The sequence below is a fragment of the Solanum pennellii genome, chromosome 9, assembly GCF_001406875.1.
Source record: "Solanum pennellii chromosome 9, SPENNV200".
Lineage (NCBI taxonomy): Eukaryota > Viridiplantae > Streptophyta > Magnoliopsida > Solanales > Solanaceae > Solanum > Solanum pennellii.
This window is the reverse complement of record NC_028645.1, coordinates 36461458-36485717: the sequence shown is the minus strand read 5'-3', so window position 1 is coordinate 36485717 and position 24260 is coordinate 36461458. Positions and strand designations below refer to the sequence as shown.

The following is a 24260-nucleotide window of genomic DNA, read 5'->3' as shown; positions in this document are numbered from 1 at the left end:
CCGAAAAAATTGATATTATTTTATTTTTTAAAAAATAAAAATTCTACCCCATTTAATCCTTCACTCCTATTTTTTTTTTACTTTTTTCTCATTTTGTGTTAGATATGCACGATTTCTATTAGTGTATCGAATATAATATAAATAATTTAAAAAAATAAAAAAAGTCTTGGGGCAGCAAGTAAAAGATATTTTCGACATGTTATAGAAATGACTCATATATGTCTTTTTAACTAATATATTAGTATTTAATTAAAAAAATAATTCTTTTTTAGCTTTACTTTAAGAAAATGACACGTGAGATAGGAAAAATTATGCGGTTTAGCAAACTTATACTACTTAATTACTCATCATAGCTATAGTCTCATATAATTACCCCTCGCGACTAACATTATACATTATTTACGGGGGCTGACTTCGAGTTTGTATAATTAGCCACGTTTGTGTGTATAATTCATTAGAATGTACAATATACAATTATCTAACTAAATATACAATTCACCTCTCTCTCTCTCTCTACCCTGTCTCGCTCGCCTCTCCTCCCTATCCTAATTTCACTTTTCTCCTCCCTTTTCCAATCTTGCTTGCCATATATACAAATTTATATGTATAATATTACAATTATTTAACCAATATAAATATACAATTCACCTCTTTCCTACTCTCTGCCCTCTCTCCCTCACCTCTCTCCTCCCTTTCCCAATCTCTCTCGCCTCTTTCCTCTCTCCCAATCTCGCTCGTCTCTCTCCATCCTCTACCAATCTCGCTTGTCATATATACAAATACATATGCATAATATACAGTTATCTAACCGGTATACATATAAAATTCACCTCTCTTCCATTCTTTGCCCTCTCGCTCTCCTCTCTCTCTATCTCAGTCTCGCTCTCCTCGCTCCTCCCTATAACATGTTGCTACGAATTGTAATTATCAAACTATAGCTATGGAGAGTAATTAAGCTATTTTTGAGTGGCTATATGTAAGATTTCCTCTTTAAAATACTCAACCTTCCACTATACCCACCCGACCCAATTAGAAACAAAATAAACCCACCCACTCAAATTAACTTCACCCATTCCATTTCATATTCCCACCTACACATAAACAAAAGTCAAATGTTTTATTAGGACCTAATGATCTCTACGATCTTGAGATCGGGAATGAAGAAGATCCACTATTGAAACCAATGATAATTTATGAGACGGAAACAAGAAAGGTATATGACAACTTTTATGAATCTTATTAGGCTTTATGTAATGGATTGATCAACTTCTGTATCATTTAGTAATGAAATGAACATGTTTGAAACATTAAAAAAATGAGTTAGAATCATCAATGACTCTTTGACATTTCACGTCAGAGCTAAAATTATATTTCAAGAATCACTCGGATTGTAGAATTGCTTCTCATTTATCAAGAGCTCGGCGATAAAACCATTGATATTTTATCTCCGAGATTGACTCCAAATAAATCTATGTCATCATTCAAGCTATCTAACAACTTCAAAGAAATTTGTGAAAACTTCTAATTCCGTCATAAGTTAACAGTTTTGAGACCAATTGACTCTAGTTTAGTGCTCAGCGGAACTCTCACATTTTTTTATTTTTTGTTTCATTTGATCATGGAAAGTGGAAACAACGAAATGAAATGAGTTGGGTTAATTGGAGTGGGTATTGGGTCGGGTGGGTATGGTGGAAGGTGGGGTATTTTAAATGCCACATGGGATTTTCTTAAATTAAAGTTAAAAAAATGAATTTTCAATTTATTAAATATTAATCTGTTAAGTAAAAGGGCGTATATGAGTTATTTTATAACGGTAGGGGCATATATGAGCCAATTTTTAAATGAGGGGTATATCAGCTCCAAAACATAAAGTTCATGGGTAAATCAGACCATTTCCCTTAATTTTTATATGTTGTAAAAGTGATATAACATTATTTATTAAGATAATTTCTCTAAAACAACTTAATTAATATTTAAGATTGTAAATAAAAAAGGGTTCAATAAAAAAATAATACAATTTCTTACCTGTTTTCAATTGACTTCTGAAAAATTATTTTTAAATCATTATCAATTAAATTAATACAACTTAGTGAAAATGAATTTACTTATATGAATTTACTTTTTAGTATAAAATAGTACCTAGACTCGCCTACATGGCTTCACCACAAACAAAAATTCCCTTTTAATTTATTTTATTTCCAAAATTAGTCTCCCCCTTTCATGAAAAGTTGCAACTTCTATGAAAAATTGCAACTTTTATGAAGAGTTGAGACTTTAATGAAAAATGGTGATTTTTATGAAAGTTGTAATCATTCCGAAGGGTTGTAACTTTTGCAAAGAGTTGTGAATTTTTCCAATAATACATTATAACCATTTGTACACACTACTCTTTGTTGTCTATAAATAGAGCAATTTTCTCTCATTTTAAAAGAGAATGGTCTAAAAGCCCCTCAACCTATACCTGAAAGTCGAAATTCCAATTACACACTCCATACTTCACGAGTGTCATATTACCCGGTGAACATTTTATTTCTCTAATTAATAGAAACATGAGTGCTGACCTCAAGACATAAACTAAATAACTTGTCCAAGATGATTGCACGCGCTGGGTCCCCCACCTCTTCAATTCCCGCTTCTTTTTTTTTCCCCATTTCCCTCCTAAAAACGTAAAAGATCCAAAAATTATCCTTTCTCCTTTCTTCTCCTTCTGCATTTGCATATGTATTTATGGAGATGATCAAAGGATTTTGCTGTGTATTTTCAACTTGATTTTGTAGTTTTTCAGCTGATTTAGTAAAAGCTTAGTTCTTTATCCCTCATTTCGAGTTTGTGCATTATCCCTTAGGATTTCTACTATTTCATGAAAGTAAGAGCAACATTCTGTGAGATCTTATGTGTGGCTTATGATTATAGTGTTAGGCGTTCATTTACACCATATATACCACATTTTCCATAAAATTAGGTTTTTTCCTTTCTCGTCTAAGTCAGTAATTTTGTATTTATGTTCGTCTTAATTATATTCATGGAGTGTTGTATTTATGTTTTTATTAGCATTATGTTCAAGAAGCTGGTATTATGTTGTATATGTGTTCGTCTTAGTATTATGTTTATAGAGAATCTAATGCTACTATATTGTATTTATGTTCGTCTTAGTATTATGTGCTACAATAATACTATGTTTTAAGTACTATTCCATTTTTGGATTGCCCTCAAGATAGAGTATGTCCATAATTAAGTACACACGCGCACACCAAATAGTGCACACCCCTAATAACAAGAGAGTGTGTCCTCAAAGAGAATGTGTTGAGTCATCAACAAGACATAGTGCACCATCACCTACTACATCACAGTAAGGGCAAAACAAAAAGGTTCAGGCAGGGGAAGAGGCAAACCAAAGGTAATATTAGAACTGGTTTTACTTTTTCTTAATTTATGACTTACTTTTTCTCTTATTTGTACATAAAAAACTCCATCAACACCATCAGAAGGTGAGCCTCCACTAAAAAGAGGAAGAGGAAGACCATAAAAACATCATCAGTAGCACCTAGTGCACCTCCCCTACCTATTGCACCTGTTGATTTTCCTGCATCCTCTTTTGCTCCTCCTACTTATCATGCATCATCTTCAGTAGTTGGTGCTACTACATGGGGAAGAGGTAGGGGTAAAGGAAACACATCTCTAGAGAAAAGACCAAGAGTAATGGGAATGGGTGTGTTCCAAGTTGCGATTGGCTTTAAAGTCATGAATGTGAGTCTTTGATATAACACTATTTTGTTTATTTAAACAACTCAAATATTGAATTATAATCCTAAATTTTACTATAGTTTGGCATGCCAAGTAGTAAGATCTACTCTACTGGACAAGAAAAAGTGACAAGATCATCTGATCTAACTGGTGGCATTGGTTATACACCACGTTATATAACTAAGCTGAAATGTAATGGTAAAGCAACAATCTGAATAATCAAACTTCATGAGCTTAGAGAGAATCAAAGAAAGAAGACAATGGGAAGTAGTTCAAATAATCCAAGTCAAAATGACACTTCTTTACAATCAAATATGCCATGGAAATTGCAGTGATGTTAGATGTATTTAAGCACTTTTAAGTTAATGGAGACATGCTAACTATTGCATTACAGGCCTACTATTTTGGGTTTTGTTTGTTGGTAAATGTTGTCTTATGTTAGGCCTTCTAAATATGACTTTATTTTGGTAAATTCTGCCTTATGTGAGGCCTTATGAATATGACTTTATTTTGGTAAATTTTGCTTATGTGATGCCTTATGAATGAAAGGTGATGTTGTGTGTAGTTGGGTGTTGTCTTTCGAATTGTATTGGCTATTCAAGTGTGTTCACATATGGTGTTGCGTTGGTTCAATAGACTATAAAAATAATGTTTTGTTGGTTATATGTTTTACAAATGGTGTTGTGTTTTCTATGTTAAAGTATGAATAAAATGACTAGGTTTGTTGGTTGTTCAGTTTACAGATGAAGTGTTGCATATTCATACAAGCTTCAATTGACATCATATACTGTGTCACATACACTGAAAACTCTAATTAAAGATAACACTAATACAAATCAAAGAGAAATCAAAATCAAATACTACCCTTGAATGGATTGGTTGCTGATGAACATAGCAACAACAATAATCAAAATACATAAAAGTATCTTCTTACAGAACCTACTCCATTTCCACCTTCTATTGATTCTCCTCTCCAATAACAAATTAGAGTTACTCAACTTGTCTATATGAACCTGTTTAGTCTATAATTTTTGCTCCAACTCATTGATTTTGTTCACCAATCTTAGAAGGATAAAACTTTATCTTGGATCCACTTCTTCTTTCCCTCCATTGAAAAAAATTGCAATTTTTAGACCGAAAATAATCCAGAAATAGTACATTAGCATCGTGCAATATAAAGTGAAGTAAGAATACAAGTAAAAACACATGCACCATAGCATGGGCAAGACTAAAATCTTCTTCCCTGATTTAATTTTGACCAAGAAGTTTGCAAATTCAGCGAAATTCCATGTTTGCATCTCACTACAGCGTTGAGCATTGGGTCTTATTCATCCACATAAAGCTTATTCAAGTTTTCATTTTTCATTTTTGATGAATTTCAAGAAAAATTCAAATTCAAAATTAGAGACCTAAATAAGAAATTAGAGCAGATTATAAATCCTAAATTCAAGATTTAAAGTAGAAAGGAACATAAACAATTAAAACCTACCTATTTTTGATAGAAAATCGTGAAATTTTTAAAAAGGGAACAATGATTAATGGTGGGGAAGAAGAAACAATGGTTTATTTAATGGTTGGGAAGATACCATTAGAGAAAGAGAAATTTTTCGTCAAAATTTAAGGTGTTCTCACCTTCTAATGTGCCTAGAGGAGGTGTTCTCACCTTCTATGATAGGTCAACACTCAAGTGTGTTTAAATAATGAAATAAAATGTTCAGGGGGTAATTGGACACCCGTAAAGTTGGAGTGTGTAGTTGGGATTTCAAGTATAGGTTGGAGGGGGGAGGGGGGGGGGCTAGACCATTTTCTCCATTTTAAAACAATGAAAATTTTGAACTTCTTCTTCTTCTTCTTACAATTAAACATTTATGTACTTTGCTCCTGTCGAATGACTCATTGACACTATTGTTTTTGTATTGATATACTCGTGAATAGAATCATTCTATCATGAGATGATTTATTCCTTTAAACCTCGGCTACTAGAGGAGAATAATTTCCTTAAGGGGACATTGTGCATTCAGTAGGCTCAATTTTTCCGATTCTAAATCATTCTATTGTTACAGATCTTGGTATGTTTTTTTGCGGTCATTAATTTATACTTATATTATTGATTGTTATTTTTGAATACATGCTTTTAACTTTGTTGTTTATGTTTCTGTAAAATTATTGTTCTAAGTATTTGTTACTATTGTAACACCCCAGCAAATTTTTGAACTAAGACTCAAATCTTTCTTCTTAGAGAGTGAGATTTTCACCAAGGAATTAAAATTTCTTGAGTGTTAAGTCAGTAGATGTAGATGTAATATCTCGTCATCCGAAATAGCTAGGATTAAACCAAGAAACCAAGAATAGTTATTTTTGGAAAGAATAGGAAAAATTTGGAAAATTTCCTAAGTTTAAAAAGTGAGTTTTGGTCATTTTCAAACGGCCATAACTTCTAGCTCAAGAGGAGTTAGGGGCAGTTATTTATGTGGATGGAAATCCCTTGGAAAGATCTTTCTAACGGCGCCGAGTTTGGTCATTTTCGATGTCATATGAGGAGATATGCCTTTCGGAAATTGGGCTATTGGACTGAGGAAAGTCCATTCCGAATTTTAGTAAGGGTAAAATGGTCTTTTCACCCTACTATTTCCTAATTAGTTTTATACTATTTCCTAATTTGTTTTAGGGTCTAATTGGAGTAAAACCAAGTTTTAGTTTAGATTAGAAAAAGACTTTTACGCTTAGGGTTTGAGAGAAAAGAGAAGAGAAGAAGAAGAAGAAGGGAGAAAGAGAAAGATTTCGCCAAGAACGCCAAGAGATTCTAGTAAAATTCATCGGGGGTGATCCCTATTTAGGTATGTGGTATCTATCATCTTGGGCTAATTCACCCATACACCAATTTGTTACAATTCAGCGAATTTATGAATTGATTTCATGTTAAAAGTTAAGTTCTTGAAGGATGGTTTTGATTTCTAGTTGATTGGATTGTTGGCAGTCATTGTTGGTTAGATTCTTATTTCTTTGAGTTATTTTGAGTTGAATTCAGTAGTTATTGATAGTACCACTAGTCCCAATTGTTTGGTGAAAGAACTAGGAAGGTTTGGAGATGAAAATCGAGTTGATAAATTCGTCAGACGTACTTGGGTAAAGGCAGATGCGGCGCGCCTGTAGTGCGCCAAAAATTGGTCTCAGTCAACCAAGGCCTAGCGTGGCGCGCCACGAGTGCACCAGAACCATGCCTCAGTCAATTGAGGCTGGCGCGGCGCGCCACCGGTATGCCTAACTCGGCGTTTTTTGTCTAGTTTTCGTAGTTTAGTCCTTTTAAGTCCTTGCAAGGTACATTAACATCTTCCAATGACTCTAATTACTTCAAATGATTTCTAAATACCTATAAATCATTAAAAAAAAATCCAAATCGAAATCTTGAATCCATAATCCATTCAAGGAAAGTTAAGATGGAGTCAAGAGAGTTAAGAAGTTAAGTCTAAAGCTATGAAGTAAGTTAAAGTAAAGTTTCTTAAAGCTTCCAAGAGTCTTATCTAAACGTTTTAACTTTGTTTTAAGGCTCATGTTTCGAAATAAAGAAAGAGTAAAAGTTGAAGTCTTTCCTTCAAAGAAGTATAAAGGAACTAAGTATTCCCTAAAGAGTTGATAAAGATCAAAAGATTCAAGTTAAGCAAATAGTAAAGAGTTGAGTTCATTTTTTCAAAAGATATAAGGGAACTAAGTATTCCCTAGAAAGTTATAAATGTTCCTTTTCCATTTAAGTTAAGAGGAAACAAAGATTTCCCAAAAGAGTTTTGAACAAGAAAGGGTAACATTGATTCCAAAGGAGCTTTTTAAAGCTAAAGTGTTGAGCAAATCATCTCAACCAAAAGAAAGGAAGTTGTTCTAAAAGTATGAGCTAAAGTATATTCTGAGAGTAGTATTGAGCACCGATGAGGGGATAAGAGTTCATATTAACTCAAGTCCCCATGTAAACCATGTAGCCATCATGGGTGTTAACGAGTCATATTTTTTAGATGATCACGTGATTTAAGCTAGTGGATCCACTAAGCTAAGTAAGGTCCTATACCGATGGCAAGGTATAGGATGGTCCTTGACAGCCTGAGGTAAAACGTTGTACTATTGCTTAGGCTCATAATGATGTTTGTCGGTTAAGAAAATATCCCACAAAAGTTAATGTATTTTTATGCACAGAGGTTCATTGTATTTTCATATAAATCAGTTTACTTGTATTTTTTTTATATACATGTAATAATTAATTTTATATTGCATACAATTAGAGTTTCAGCATGTGTAAGACAATTTGCTTTATATTGCACATATCTTTTAAATTGCATTATAATGGAATGAGTAGTTATTCATGAGTTGAGCTGAGCCAAGGTAAGTGTTCGTCCTTACTCCTTTTCAAGATTAAGTGTGTTTTAGCATTCCAACTCTCATATTCGTATATTCAATGTACTGATTCTAGTTGGCCTGTATCGTCATATGATGCAGACACATGTAACCAGGACTAGCACCCAGCGCATTGTTGATCTAGTTTGTTCACTCAGAGTTAGTGGTGAGCCTTCTTGCATTCTGAGGATCCTTTTATATGCTTTTTAGTCTTTAAATTTTAGAATGGTGTGGGCCCAACATTCATCACAATATTGTTAAAGGCTTCACAAACGGATAGTCATTTAATTCAGTTGAGTCTCTTTTATTTCACATATAATGTTTTGAGATTTAAGTGCCATTTTGGCCAGACTATTTTGTTTTAAGTCTTCCTTTTAAGAATGTTTTTATTCATAATTGAGTTAAGTTAGTCTTCCGCTGAGTTAAGTAAGCTAGGCCAAGGGTTCACTCAAGGCCAACAATGGTCATTGGGTGCCGGCCACATCCAGGGTGTAGGCTCCGGGTGTGGCAAACTTTGTTTAGAGCACAGAGTTCAAGATTCCTAGGGATTCTATGAAGCCGTGTCTGTAGAGTCTTAGTCATCAATGTGAAGCGCGCCACTTCTATGATTAGGAGACTACAACATCTAGGAATTCTTCACTTCTTTCATATTCCTTTTTGGTGCGTTAGAGTTTATCTCTAAAAAGTTTCCCTCTAATTCGTGCTTACGCATGTTTTAGATTAACATGCCTCCTCGAAGAGTAGCAAGAGGTCGTCCAACCAGAAGGAATGTCGAAGAGCTAGAGGTACCTAATGCACGGAATATGCAACCTCAAGGAGAAGTCACGAACGCTGAATTCCATGAGGCTATCCGGATGTTGAGTAAACCTGTGACCAACCAAGTCGGACAACAAAGAGGAGCTTGACAAGAAGGGGCTCACACTTCGAGAATTCAGGAATTCTTGAGGATGAATCCCCCAAGTTTTTCTGGTTCAAGCACTACTGAGGATCTGAAAAACTTTGTGGAAGAGTTGAAGAGGGTGTTTCAGGTGATGCATGTGGTGGATATTGAATGGTTTGAACTAGACGCATATCAACTAAGAATGTGGTTAGGACTTGGTTTGATATGTGGAAAGGGAACAAAGATGAGAATGCACCACATCCAAGTTGGGATTGCTTTGAAGAAGACTTATTGGACCATTTTTCCCTCGAGAATTAAAGGAAGCAAAGGTACGGGAGTCCGTACTTTGAAACAGGACTCCTTGAGTGTTCATAAGTATGGGTTAAAGTTCACCCAACTGTCTCGCTTTGCTGCGGAGATGGTTAAGTATATGAGGAGCAGAATGAGCTTGTTTGTTGCTGGCCTTGGTCGTGCTTCAAGTAAAAAAGGTACGACCGCAATGTTGATTGGGGATATGTAAATTTCAAGATTAATGAACTATGCGCAGCAAGTAGAGAAAGAGAAGCTGAGGCACAGAAAGGAGCACCAGAACAAGAAAGCAAAGACTGGGAATGTAACACCCTCTATCCAATATGGTACCAACATATACAGATTTTTAGAAGTTGTAAGTGCCAGCAACGAAGCCAACTATGGACCGTTAGTCGACTTACGGTCCATCAGTCGACTCTGTCGAGGGGACAACTGACTCTCCGTTCTATGTCACAAACAACGGTCGACCACCACAGAACGTCAGTCGACTCCGTCGATTGATCAACTTACTTCCAATTCTCAATTGCAAACGATGGTCTACCAGTACGGACCTTCAGTCAACTTCGTCAATTAATCAGCTTACTTTCCATTCACAGTCGCGAACGAACAATCGACTAGTACGGACCTTCAATTGACTTATGGTCCATCAGTCAACTCCGTCAATTCGCAAGATGACTTTCAACTCTCAGTCACAAATGATGGTCGACCAATATGGAACGTTTGTCGACTTAGAGTCCATCAATCGACTCTGTTAGTGACTGTGACATCTTTTAAGTCAGGGGTCTTTTGGTCTTTTTGTTCGTTTGACCCCTAAGCTACGTAGTTTAGACCATAAATCATGAGGTTTTAGTCATTTTAAGCCTACAAAAATAATTAGAACTTAACCAAGTCAAAATCATTAATAAAAAAACAGAAAATTAGAAGCAAGAGAGGAGAAAAAGGTCAAAAACCCTTGTTCAAGAACGCAACAAGGTTCCATCAGTTCCACCCCCGAAATCTAAAGACTTCTTTGTGGATTTCACAACAAGGTATGTGGGATTTCACTAGTGGGTTCCTTTCACCTATTGGGTCCCTAGTTTTTATTCAAATTCATGATTCCCTTATCATGATTAGACCTAGGATTTCTAGAATTTCAACAAATTATCATGAATTAGTTAGTTATATATTTCAAATAGAATTACCATGTTATTACTCATTTATCGCATGAATTTGAGAACCATAGTTGTGTATTTCTTTAGTTCTTGAATTACACGTGCTAGGTTAAATATTTCAATTATTTAGTTATACATGCCTCAGTTATTAATGCATCATTATCATATTAATTGTTGCATTTTCAATTTTCATGTTCAATTTGAGCTATCTAGTATTTACAGAAACTCAATCATAATCAGTTTACTACTTAATTTCTTGGGAGTAGCATAACACCGAGTTGGACTGAGGTTGAACGTACCCAAATAGTCCCAAAACTACTAGCCAAGTAGGTTGTAAGTCCCCTCTGTGGGCATTAATTTAATGATCACGTCAAAATGTCTTTATGCCTTTGACATGGTATATTGGGTCCTCTCGATGGGATGTATACATAGACTACACATTTAGCTCATGGGTTTTATTATCGGTTATTATTAGCTCCCACACTTCAGTCATAATCTATTGCACTGACCATATTTACAGTTCAGTTAGCATTCAGTCTCAACATGTTATAAATTTGGTCATTGCATCCAATTAGCCTAGTATTCAGTATATCATGTTCAAAATATTATACTTGTTTTTGTTTGTTCAATTATGTTTTATTTCAGATTTACTCTATCCTACATGCGCAGTACCTTTCAAGTATTGACGCATATGTGCGCTACATCTTCTCGTGATGTAGGTTCAGGTTCTCAGTATCTAGATCGCGCTTAGATCAATTACCGATCTCCATTTAAGTAGAATCGATGGTGAGTCCATTCTCCAAGGACAATGGTCATTAGTTTAGTTTCAATATTTTAGTCCTGTAGTTTCAGTTTTGTTAGACTTGGTTGCGGCCTGTCCCAACATTTCTAGTCAGTTAGAGGCTGTTTTCAGACAGTTTTATCTTAGTATTGATTTAATATTTTCTTTGTATTAAACTCATCAGTTTTAAGTATCTCAGTTATAGCATATAGGTATTCCCCATATTTTCATTTTCATTATGATTTAGCTTCCGCATCAGTTTATTATCTTTAGTATGCTCATGATCATGCCAGCAGGGTTAGTTTGGGATCACTTGTGAACCTAAGTCCCGTGTTCGCGTTTCGGGGGTAGCTCGGGGCGTGAAAAACTTGGTATCAGAGCACTAGGTTTAAGTGTCCTAGAATGTGTGATAAACCGCACTAAGTAGAGTCCCTTTCATGGGTGTGAAGTGCACCACATCTAATGAGAGAAAGGCTATCAAGTGTTTTAGAAAAACTTCACTTTCTTGTTACTCTTATCGTGCGTAAGGAATGATCTAATTCCATTCTTAACTTGACGTTCTACATTTAAGATCATGCCTCATCGTAGAACTAATGCCAGGAATGCGAATGCCAAGAATGCAAACACAACTCCTCCAATCCCATATTAGGAAGTCTCCAAACCTAAATTTAGGAATGCCATACCAGCTAAAAGATGTGTCTCATATCTGGTACACTCAATGGAAGGAGAATAGAGGTACAGATGCAAATCCTATTACTTGGGATTGCTTTAGTGAGACATTTTTGGACAGGTTTTTCCCAATAGAGTTGAGAGAAGCAAAGGCCCAGGAATTCATGAACTTAAGGCAAGGTAACATGACTATACAAGAGTATGGACTCAAGTTTAACTAACTCTCCAGGTATGCTCCTCACATGGTTGCTGACTCTAAGGCTCAAATGAATAAGTTCTTGTATGGAGTATTAATTTGGTGTAACAGAGCGCAGAAATGCTATGTTACTGGGAGACATGAACATCACTAGGCTTATGACTCATGCTCAGCACGTTGAGGGTGATAAGCTTAGGGAATAGGCCAAGGAGAATAAGAATGCTAGGACTGGGAACTATGACTACTCTCAACAGAAGTCGAGTAGTGGCAATTACTCGCAATTTTAGCAGAAGTCTTCGACCCCATCCCCTTCCTTATCTAGTGTTCTATCCTTCAAGAAAAAGTATGATCAGAAGGATAGGGCACCAGGATCTCTGTCTCAAGGTAGTGTTTCAAGCACCAAGACTATCCTACTTGCCTTAAGTGTGGTAAGAACCATCTAGGCGAGTGCCTCGCAGGAAAGGAAGGATTCTTTGGATGCGGTCAGTCTTGCAAACGTTGAGGGATTGTCCTTCTAGATAGGGTCAAAGAGGTAGCAATGGTAGAACTCAATCTATAACTTCAGCAACACCAACAAGTCGCCTGATTCAGCAGGGTAACTCATCTACCATGTGGTGGTCACCGCCAGAACAGGTTGTATGCTCTTCAGGCTCGCCAGGATCAGGAAGGTTCTCCTGATGTAGTCACTGGTACGTTATGAGTCTTTGACCTTGATGTTTATGCATTGTTAGATCCAGGGGTTACTCTCTCATTTGTAACTCCATACATAGCATTCCAATTCAGTGTTAGTCAAGAAACTCTCTCAGAACCTTTCTTAGTCTCTTCTCCAGTTGGTGACCCAATTATAGCTAGACGGGCATACAAAAATTGCCCTATCACAGTCTCTCAGAAAGTCACCTCAACAAATCTTGCAGATTTAGAATTGGTAAACTTCGATTTCGTTCTAGGCATGGATTGGTTACATTCATGTTATGCTCAGTCGATTGTAGAACTAGGATTATTTATTTTCTTTTTCCAAATGAACCAATCTTAGAATGGAACAGTAGTATCTTAGCACCTATGGGTCGATTCATTTCCTACCTTAAGGCCAGAAAGTTGATCTCTATGGTTTATCTCTATCATCTATTTCAGGTTAAGGATTCTAGTTCTGAAACCCCTCTTGAGTCAGTTCCTGTAGTCAGTGAGTTTCCATACGTGTTTCCAAAAGATCTTCCCAGAGTCCCTCCAGAAAGGGAAATCAACTTTGGAATTGATATCCTTCCACATACCCAACCTATTTCTATTCCTCCTTACAGAATGGGGCCAAAAAATTTTAAGGAATTGAAAGATCAGTTGAAATAACTTCTAGATATGGGTTTCATTCGACATAATATTTTGCCATGGGGTGCGTCGATGTTGTTCGTAAAGAAGAAAGATGGTCCCCTCAGAATGTGCATTGACTATAGACAGTTGAAAAATGTCACAATCAAGAATAAGTATCACATCCCCAGGATTGATGACTTTTTTTACCAACTTCAGGGTGCTAGCCATTTTTCAAAGATAGACCTTAGTTCAGACGTTTCGAAGACAGCCTTCAGGACTTGGTATGGTCCTCATGAATTTGTAGTTATGAAACAGTACTTGGACTTGTTTGTTATCGTCTTTATTAATGATATTCTTATTTACTCAAGGAATGAAGAAGAACATGCGAGTCATTTGAGAGTTGTTCCGCTGACTCTCAAAGATCGCTAGTTATTAGCTAAGTATAGCAAATGTGAGTTGTGGTTGCAATACATTGCTTTCCTTGGTCACATTTTATCTAGCGAGGGGATCCGAGTGGATTCCCAGATGATAGAAGTAGTGAAACAATGGCCCAGACGTACCTCTACTACATATATCAGAAGTTTCTTACGCTAGCAGGTTATTACAGAAGGTTCGTGGAAGGATTTTCATCCATAGCCTCGCCATTGACTAGGTTGACTCAAAAGATGGTCAAGTTTCAATGGTTAGATGATTGTGAGAAAAACTTTGCAGAATTGAAAACTAGATTGACCACAACTTCTGTCTTGACTCTACCAGAGGGTTCAAATGGTTATGTGATCTATTGTGATGCATCCAGAGTTGGCCTAGGTTATGTGTTGATGCAGCAAGATAAGGTTATAACTTATGCTTCTAGACAACTTAAGGTTCATGATAAGAACTATCCAACGCATGACCTCGAGCTTGCAACAGTGGTGTTTGCACTCAATATATGGAGACACTACCTGTATGGTGTTCATATAGATGTGTTCACTGTCTATAAGACCTTCAATATGTATTCACCGAGAAAGAATTAAATCTTCGCCAGAGGAGATGACTTGAGTTCCTTAAGGATTATGATATGAGTGTGCATTACCAACCTGGTGAGGCGAATGTAGTAGCAGATTCTTTTAGCAGATTATAAATAGGTAGTGTAGCCCATGTTGAGGAAGAAAGGAAGGAACTAGTGAAGGATGTTCACAGGTTTGCTCGCTTGGAAGTTCACCTTATAAGCATATCAGATAGTGGTGTAACAGTTAAAGGGTAGAATCTTCTTTTGTAGTGGAGGTTAAGGAAAAGAAGAAGACAATGATCTAATCTTGCTTGAACCTAAGCGTGCACTCCATAATCAGAGAGTGGAGGTTTTCTCCCAAGGGGGGGATGATGTACTTCGCTATGAGGATAGATTGTGTGTTTCTTATGTGGGTGAGTTAAGATAACATATTCTTGCAGAAGCCAATAACTCCAGATATTCTATTCATCCAGGTTCCACTAAGATGTACCGCGATCCATGGGAAGTTATTGGTGGAATGGGATGAAGAGGGATATAACAGATTTTGTGAGTAAGTGCCCCAATTGCCAGCAAGTTAAGGTAGAACATCAAAAACCAGAGGGTATGACTCAAGAGACCGACATTCCTACTTGGAAGTGGGCAGTGATAAATATGGATTTCATCATAGCGTTACGTCGTACTCGCAGACAACATGACTCCATTTGGATGATAGTTGATAGGATGACTAAGGCATCTCGCTTTTTGGCGGTCAAGACTACAGATTCGGGTGGAGGACTATGCCAAACTTTACATTATTGAGATAGTCAGGTTGCATAGGGTTCCTTTGTCTATTATCTCAGATGGAGGTCCTCAGAATGACAATATGTATCCAAAATAGAACAAAAAAATGCAGATTTTCAGAAGTTGCGGGTGCCAGTGACGAAGCCAACTATAGACCGTCAGTCGACTCCATCGATGGGCCAGTTGACTCTCAGTTCTAAGTTGCAAACGACGGTCGACCACTACGGACCGTCAGTAGACTTATGGTCCATCAGTCGACTCCGTCGATTGATCAACTCACTTTCAACTCTCAGTCACAAACGACGGTCGACCAGTATGGACCGTTAGTCGACTTACGGTCTGTCAGTCAACTCCGACAACTTTTAAGTCAGGAGTCTTGTGGTCTTTTCTTGTTCGTTTGGCCCCTAGTTACGTCGTTTAAACCCTAAATCATGAGGTTTTAGTCAGTTTATGCCTCCAATCATAACTAGAACTTACCCAAGTCAAATCATTAATCAAATCTTAGAAAATTAGAAGCAAGAGAGGAGAAAAAGGTCAAGAAACCTAGTTCAAGAACGCAACAAGGTTCCATCAGTTCCAGCCCCGAACTCTAAAGACTTCTCTGTGGATTTCACCACCAGGCATGTGGGATTTCACTAGTGGGTTCTTTTCACCCATTGGGTCCCTAGTTTTTAGTCAAATTCTGGATTTCCTTATCATGATTAGACCTAGGATTTCAAGAACATCAGCATATTATCATGAATTAGTTAGTTATACAATCCAAATCAGAATATCATGTTTTTACTCAATTATTGCATGAATTTCAGAACCCTAGCTATATATTTTTAGTTCTTGAATTACACATGCTAGGTTAAATATTTTATACATGCCTCTGTTATTAATGCATCATTATCATATTAATTGTTGCATTCTCATTTTTCATGTTCAGTTTGAGCTATCCAGTATTTACAGAAACTCTGTCATAACCAATTAACTACTTAATTCCTTGGGAGTAGCATAATACCGAGTTGGACTAGAGTTCAGCTTACCCAGATAGTCTAAGAATTACTAGCCAAGTATGTTGTAAGTCCCCTCTGTGGGCATCAATTTAGTGATCACGTGAGCATGCCTTTTTACCTCTGGCAGGGTATATAGGGTCCTCTTGATGGGGCGTATACATTGGACTCCACATTTAGCTCATGTGGTTTTATTATCGGTTATTAGTAGCTCCCGTATTTCAGTCAGACTCTATTGCTTTGACTATATTTACAATTTAGTTAGTATTCAGTCTTAGCGTGTTATAAATTTGGTCATCGCATCCAGTTAGCTCAGAATTTAGTATATCATGTTCAGAATATTATACTTGCTTTTGCTTGTTCAGTTATGTTTTATTTCAACTTTACTCTATCCTACATGCTCAATACCTTTCAAGTACTGATGGATACGTGTGCTACATCTTCTCGTGATATAGGTTCAGATTCTTAGTACTCAGATCACACTTAGATCAATTCTCGATCTCCAGTTCAGCAGAATCAGTGGCGAGTCCTCATTCTCCGAGGACAATAGTCATGAGTTTAGTTTCTGTATTTTAGTCCTTTAGTTTCAGTTTTGCTAGACTTGGCTAGTCCTGTACCAACATTTACAGTCAGTTAGAGGCTATTTCAGACATAGTTAGTTTTAGCTTATTATTGAGTTAATATTTTCTTTGTATTAAAATCATCAGTTTCAGATATCTCAGTTATAGTATATGGGTATTCCCTATCTTTTCATTATAATTATGATTTAGCTTCAACGTTAATTTATTATCTTTAGTATGCTTATGATCATGCCAGTAGGGTAAGCTTGGGATTACTTTTCATCCTAGGTCCCGTGTCCGTGTCTCGAGGGTAGCTCGGGTCGTGACAACGAATGAGTCTAGTAAAAAAAAGGGTGGTTCAAGTCGACCACAATTTCAAAAACCAATGGGGAATGCACCATCATCTTCTAGTGCACCTGCACCCAGAATTAGAGGAGAGCGTAATAGACAAAATTTGTAGAACGTCAAGGCTAGACCAGCCAAGTCCCAAGGTAGTGTGGCACAAAGAGGTAGTTGGGCTTGTGCATGTGGTAGGTGTGGTAGAACCCACCCCGGTAAATCTCGTGATAGGCAGACTGTTGCTTTTAGTTTGGTCAAGAGGGTCACTTCATGAGAGAGTTCCCTAAGAATAGGCAAGGTGGTGGAAATCCAGGCAATAGAGTTCAATCTTCATCAGTTGTGCCACCAAACAGGGCTGCACCTAGAGGAGCCACTTTTGGTACTGGCACAGGGGCAAACTGTCTTTATGCAATCACTAGCCGCCAAGAGCAAGAAAAATCTCCAAATGTTGTCATGGGTATGATCAAAGTCTTTACTTTTGATGTTTATGCTTTGTTAGATCCAGGAGCAATTTTATCTTTTGAAACTCCTTATGTGGCAAATCAGTTTGAGATTCTCCTAGAAAAACTTTGTGAACCTTTCTGTGTTTCTACACCTGTTGGGGAGTTTATTCTAGCGGAAAGAGTGTATCGTGATTGTCCTATTTCTATCAATCACAAGAACACCATGGCTAATATAGAAGAGTTAGACATGGTGGATTTTGATGTCATTCTAGGTATGGACTGGCTCCATGCCTGTTATGCACGAATAGATTGTAGAATTTGAGTGGTCAAGTTTCATACTACAAATGAGCCAGTCATAGAGTGGAGTAGTAGTTCAGTCGTGCCTAGGGGTTGTTTTATTTCGTCCCTTAAGGTGACGAAGTTAGTTTCAACGAACATCTATCACTTAGTCCCAGTTATTGACTCAAGTGTTGAGGTACTTTTCCTTCAATCAGTTCGTATAGTAAAAGAGTTTCTAGAAGTTTTTCCTGATGATCTACCCGGAATCCCTCCTGAGACTGAGATAGACTTTGGCATGGATATCATTTCAGATACTCGTCCTATCTCTATTCCGCCATATAGAGTGGCACCATTACAATTAAAAGAGCTGAAAGAACAATTGAAAGATTTGTTAGACAAAGGATTTATCTGACCAATTGTCTCACCTTGCGGCACTCCAGTCTTTTTGTGAGAAAGAAAGATGGTTCCCTTAGGATGTGTATAGATGACCATCAGTTGAATAAGGTGACCATCAAGAATAAATATCCTCTTCCGATGATAAATGATCTTTTCGACCAGCTTCAGGTAGGTTCTTGCTTCTTGAAAATTGATCTCAGATCAGGCTATGATCAGTTGAAAGTTATGGAATGTGACATCCCAAAGACAGCTTTTAAACCCAGGTATGGGCATTATGAGTTTTTCATCATGTCCTTTAGTTTGAAAAATGCACCAACAACATTCATGGATCTTATGAACATAGTCTTCAAACCTTATCTAGATCTGTTTGGCATAGTTTTCATTGATGACATACTAGTTTATTCAAGGAATGAAGAAGATCATGCTAGTCACCTCAGAATTGTTCTGCAGACTTTGAAAGATAAGGAGTTATATGCCAAGTTCTCAAAGTGTGAGTTTTGTCTTAAGTCTGTGACATTCTTGGACCACATTGTTTCTGGTGATGGGATTAGAGTTGATATCCAAAAGATAGAAGCAGTTCAGAGTTGGCCTAGACCCACATCTCCAACAGATATAAGGCTTTTCATGGGTTAGCTGGCTATTATAGGAGATTTGTTGAAGGGTTTTCATTTATCTCGTCTCCTTTGACCAAGCTAACTCAAAAGACAGTCAAGTTTTAGTCTGCTGAAGCTTGTGGGAAAAGCTTTCAAGAGTTGTAAAAGAGATTGACCACCACTCCAGTTTTGTCCTTACCAGAGGGTACTCAAGGTTTTGTGGTGTATTGTGATGCATCCAGAGTTTGTTTGAGTTGTGTGTTAATACATAATGGCAAGGTTATAGCTTATGCCTCAAGATAATTGAAGGTTCATGAGAAGAATTATCCAACTCATGACTTAGAATTTGCTGCTGTAGTTTTCGCCTTGAAGATATGGCATCACTATTCATATGATGTTCATGTTGACATATTCACTGATCACATGAGCCTCAATATGTGTTCACTTAGAAGGAGCTAATCTCAAACATAGGAGGTGGTTTGAATTATTCAAGGATTATGACATGAGTATTCTTTACCGCCCAAGTAAGGCTAATGTGGTTGTTGATGCCTTAAGAAGGTTATTCATGGGGATACCACCCATATTGAAGAAGAAAAGAGGGAGTTAGCTAAAGATGTGCGCAGACTTGCAGGCGTGGGAGTCAGACTTTAGTGGTGACTAATAGGGCTGAGTATTCACTAGTATCTGACGTAAAATAAAAGCAAGACTAAGATCCCATTTTTCTTGACTTGAAATCAAATGTTCATAAGCAAAGAGTATTTTTAACTAGGGGGAGATGGTGTGTTGAAGTATCAAGGTAGGTTGTGTGTACCTAGGCTCGATAGATTCCAAGAAAGGATTCTAGAGGAGGCTCATAACTCCAGATATTCCATTCAACCGGGTTCCACCAAGATGTACCACGATGTGAGAGAGGTATATTGGTGGGAAGGCATGAAGAAAGACATTGTTGAGTTTGTTGCCAAGTGCTCGAATTGCCAACAAGTTAAAGTGGAACACCAAAGGCCTGGAGAGTTGGCTCAGACTATAGAACTTCCGGAATGGAAGTGAAAGATGATTAATATGGACATCATCACAGGCCTGCCAAGATCTCGCAGGCAGCATGATTCTATTTGGATAATTGTCGATAGAATGACAAAATCAGTCCACTTTTTGCTGGTAAAGACTACCTATACAGCCGAGGATTATGCTAAGTTGTGCATTCAAGAAGTGGTAAGACTCCATAGAGTTCCAGTTTCCATTATTTCAGATAGGGGTGCACAATTTATTGCACAGTTCTGGAAGTCTTTCTAGAAGGGTTTGGGTTCAAAGGTGAACTTAAGCACTAGTATTCATCCTCAAATAGATGGACAAGCAGAGCGTACTATCCAGACTTTGGAAGACATGTTGAGAGCTTGTGTGATTGATTTCAAAGGGAATTGGGATGATCAAATACCTCTCATTGAGTGCGCTTACAACAACAGCTACCATTCGAGCATCCAAATGACTCCATATGAAGCTCTTTATCAGAGAAGATGTAGATCTCCTATTGCGTGGTTCAAAGTTGGTGAATCAGGGTTGATAGGACCATATCTAGTTCATCAATCTATGGAGATATAAAAGTGATTTAAGAGAGATTGGAAACGACACAGAGTTGCCAAAAGTCCTACATAGATGTTAGGTTAAGGCCGTTAGAGTTTGAGGTGAATAATTGGGTGTACCTGAAAGTTTCACCCATGAAGGGTGTTATGAGGTTTGGTAAGAATGGGAAACTTAGTTCCCGGTATATTGGTCCCTACAGAATCTCCAAAAGAGTTGGCAATGTAGCTTATGTGTTGGAGCTACCCCAAGAGTTAGCAGCGATTCATCCGGTATTCCATATTTCTATATTGAAGAAGTGCTTGGGTGATCCTTCATTTATTGTACCAACAGAGGATGTTAAGATTAAGGATAACTTATCCTACGAAGAGATCCAGTCCAGATTTTAGATCTCAAATTTGCAAGTTTAGAACTAAGGAAATCGCATCATCAAGGTCCTTTCGAGGAACCAATTCGTTGAAAAAGTGACTTGGGAAGATGAGGAGGATATGAAGAAGATATATCCACATCTCTTTGAATTAGGAGAGAACACATATCAAGGTACTAAATTCTCTTCTTAGCACTTTATAAGACTATGTGTAAGCATCTTATTACTTGCTTTTGTTGTTGAGTGTTTGAATGATCTTACTACCCTTAGCTTAGCAAAAAAGTTCCCATTCGAGGACGAATATTCCAAAGGGGGAGATATTGTAACATCTCGTAATCCAAAATATCTAGGATTAAGCCAAGAAACCAGGAATAATTATTTTTTTTAAAGAATAGGAAAAATCTGGAAACTTTCCTAAGTTTAAAAAGTGAGTTTTGGTCATTTTCAAATGGCTATAACTTCTAGATCAGGAGGAGTTAGGGGATGTTCTTTATATGGATGGAAATCCCTTGGGAAGATCTTTCCAAGGCGCCGAGTTTGCTCATTTTCCATGTTGTATGAGGGAGATATGCCTTTCAGAAATTGGATTGTTGGATTGACAAAAGTCCATTACGGATTTTAGTAAGGATAAAATGGTCTTTTCATCCTACTATTTCCCAATTTATTTTAAGGGTCTAATTGGGGTGAAACCAAGTTTTAGTTCCGATAATAAAAAAAGACTTTTTACGCTTAGGATTTTTGGAGAAGAGAGAAGAGAAGAAGAACAAGAAGGGAGAAAGAGAAAGATTTCACCAAGAATGCTAAGAGATCCTAGTGAAATTCATCGGGGGAGATCCATATTCAGGTATGTGGGATCTTTCGTGTTGGGATAATTCACCCACACACCAATTTTCTACAATTCAGTGAATTTATGAATTGATTTCATGTTAGAAGTTAAGATCTTGAAAGAAGGTTTTGATTTCTTGTTGATTGGATTGTTGGTTGCAATTGTTGTTTCTTCGAGTTATTTTGAGTTGAATTTAGTAGTTATCAATATTACCAATAGTCCCAATCGTTTGGTGAAAGAACTAGGAAGGTATGGAGAGTTTGGAGATAAAAAACGAGTACAAAAATTCGTCAGACGTACCTGGGTAGGGGCAAGAGTAGCGCACCTGCAATGTGACAGAAATTGGCCTCAGTCAACCATAGTCTGGCGCGGCGCTCCTCCAATGCGCTAGAACCAGGCCTCAGTCAACTATGGCTGGCGCGGCGCGCCACTTGTACGCCTAACTCGACGTTTTTCGTCAAGTTTTCATAGTTTAGTCCTTTTAAATCCTTCTAAGGTACATTAACATCTTCTAATGACTCTAATTACTTTAAATGATTTCTAAATACCTAGAAATCATAAAAAAAACAAATCGAAACCTTGAATCCATAATTCATTCAAGGAGAGTTAAGATGAAAGTCAAGGGAATTAAGAAGTTAAGTCTAAAGCTATGAAATAAGTTAAAGTAAAGTTTCTTAAAGCTTCCAAGAGTCTTCTCTAAACGTTTTAACTTTGTTTTAATGCTCAAGTTTTGAATTAAAGAAAGAGTAAAAGTTGAAGTCTTTCCTTCAATGAAGTATAAGGGAACTAAGTATTCCCTAAAGAGTTGGTTACGATCAAAAGTTTCAAGTTAAGGAAAGAGCAAAGAGTTGAGTTCATTTTCTCAAAAGATATTAGGGAAATAAGTATTCCCTAGAAAGTTATAAATGTTCTTTTTAATTTAAGTTAAGAGGAAACAAAGATTTATCAAAAAGAGTTTTGAACAAGAAAGGGAAACATTGATTCCTAAGGAACTTCTTTAAGCTAAAATGTTGAGCAAATTATCTCAATCCAAAGAAAGGAAGTTATTTTAAAAGTATGAGCTAAAGTTTATTTTGGGAGTAGTATTAAGCACCTATGTGGGGATAAGAGTTCAAATTAACTCAAGTCCCTATGTAAACCATGTAGGTATCATGGGTGTTAACAGGTCATACTTTTTAGATGATTACGTAAGTTAAGCTTGTGGATCTACTAAGTTAGGTCAAGTCCTATACCGATGGAAAGGTATAGGATCGTCCTTGGCAGCCTGAGGTAAAATGTTGTACCATCGCTTAGGCTCATGGTGATGGTTGTCGGTTAAGAGAATCTCCCACAAAAGTTAATGTATTTTTATACACAGAGATTAATTGTATTTTCATATACATCAGTTTACTTGTATTTTATATATATGCATGTCATAGTTAATTGTATATTGCATACAATTAGAGTTTCAGCATGTTTTAGATAGTTTTCTTTATATTGCACATTTCTTTTAAATTGCATTAATGAAATGAGTAGTTACACATGAGTTGAGCTAAGCTAAGGTAAGTGTTCTTCCTTACTCCTTTTCAAACTTAAGTGTGTTTTAGCATTTCAACTCGCATACTCGTTCATTCAATTTACTGAGCCATTGGCCTGCATCGTCTTATGATGCAGACGCAGGTAACCAGGATCAGCACCAAGCGCATCGTTGATCCAGTTGGAGCACTCAGAGTCAGTGTTGAGCCTTTTTGCATTATGGAGGATCCTTTTATATGCTTTTCAGTCTTTAAATTTCAGAATATTATGGGGTCTGCCCCAACAGTCATCACAATATTGTTAAATCCTTCATAGACGGATAGTCAGTTAATTCAGTTAAGTCTCTTTTATTTAAGATATAATTTTTTGAGATTTAAGTGTCATCTTGGCAAGACTGTTATACTTTATGTATTCTTCTTAAGAATGTTCTTATTTCATAATTGAGTTAAGTTAGTCTTCCGCTTAGTTAAATTAGCAGGGCCAAGGGTTCGCTCAAGGCTATCAATGGTCATTGGGTGTCGGCCACGTCCAGGGTGTAGGCTCCGGGTGTGACAGTAGCATCTTGAGTTCCAAAAAGAACTAGAAATAATTCATTGAGGTCGCTCCTGAACTCTTCAATGTTTTAAGTTTATTTCAAACAACCATAACTTTCATTACAGGATGAGTTAGGTGGGATACAAGGTACCTAATGAAAGGTATTTGAATTATCTTTCTATAACACTCCAGAAATGCCATGACTTAGAATAGAGATTAATCCACCAAACAATGTTTAAAATGATGTTTCGAGACCTATATTAATGTATTAAACTCATTTGGAAAAGGTTAGAGCCAAAACGACTAATAAAGACCTTGACGTTTGCAAACTAGCTAATTTCAACTAGTTGACGTCCCTATGTTTGGTTGATGTTTTGAGGTGTCAAATAAAGTCCAAAACTTGTAAAGTGACCCTGGTTAGGTATTATGTGGTACAAAGGTTCCAAACGTCCGGTAACGACACCTCAAGGACCACCCAAAGGGTCCTTGGGGAGGACCCAAACATGCATGGGAAGGCTGCTGGCAGCCTGCGAGCAGGCAAGATGTGGAGGTGTGGTGCGCCACGCGAGCTGAACACGAGGTGTTCTGCCTAAAGATTTGAGAGGCAACCTTGCGACTCAAGTCTGACACGCACCTTACTGCCTCGACTCAAAATTCA

The 24260-nt window shown here is 37.0% G+C and overlaps 1 protein-coding gene across 4 annotated transcripts in view; it reads left to right on the top strand.

The window, feature by feature from the left end:
- The window catches only part of LOC107031370 (hemolysin A), a 42505-nt gene extending 19097 nt beyond the window's left edge, over positions 1 to 23408 (top strand). For 2 of the 4 annotated variants that reach the window (XM_015232706.2, XM_015232708.2), the window contains exons 9-10: positions 8227 to 8290; positions 23207 to 23408. In XM_015232706.2, coding sequence (XP_015088192.1) covers positions 8227 to 8290; positions 23207 to 23244 — 102 coding nt within the window. In that variant the 3' untranslated portion in view covers positions 23245 to 23408. Of the gene's footprint in view, positions 1 to 8226; positions 8291 to 23206 lie in introns of those variants that run through there. The other 2 variants (XR_003580342.1, XR_003580341.1) reach the window with 2 other exon arrangements.
- The last annotated feature ends 852 nt before the right edge of the window (positions 23409 to 24260 follow it).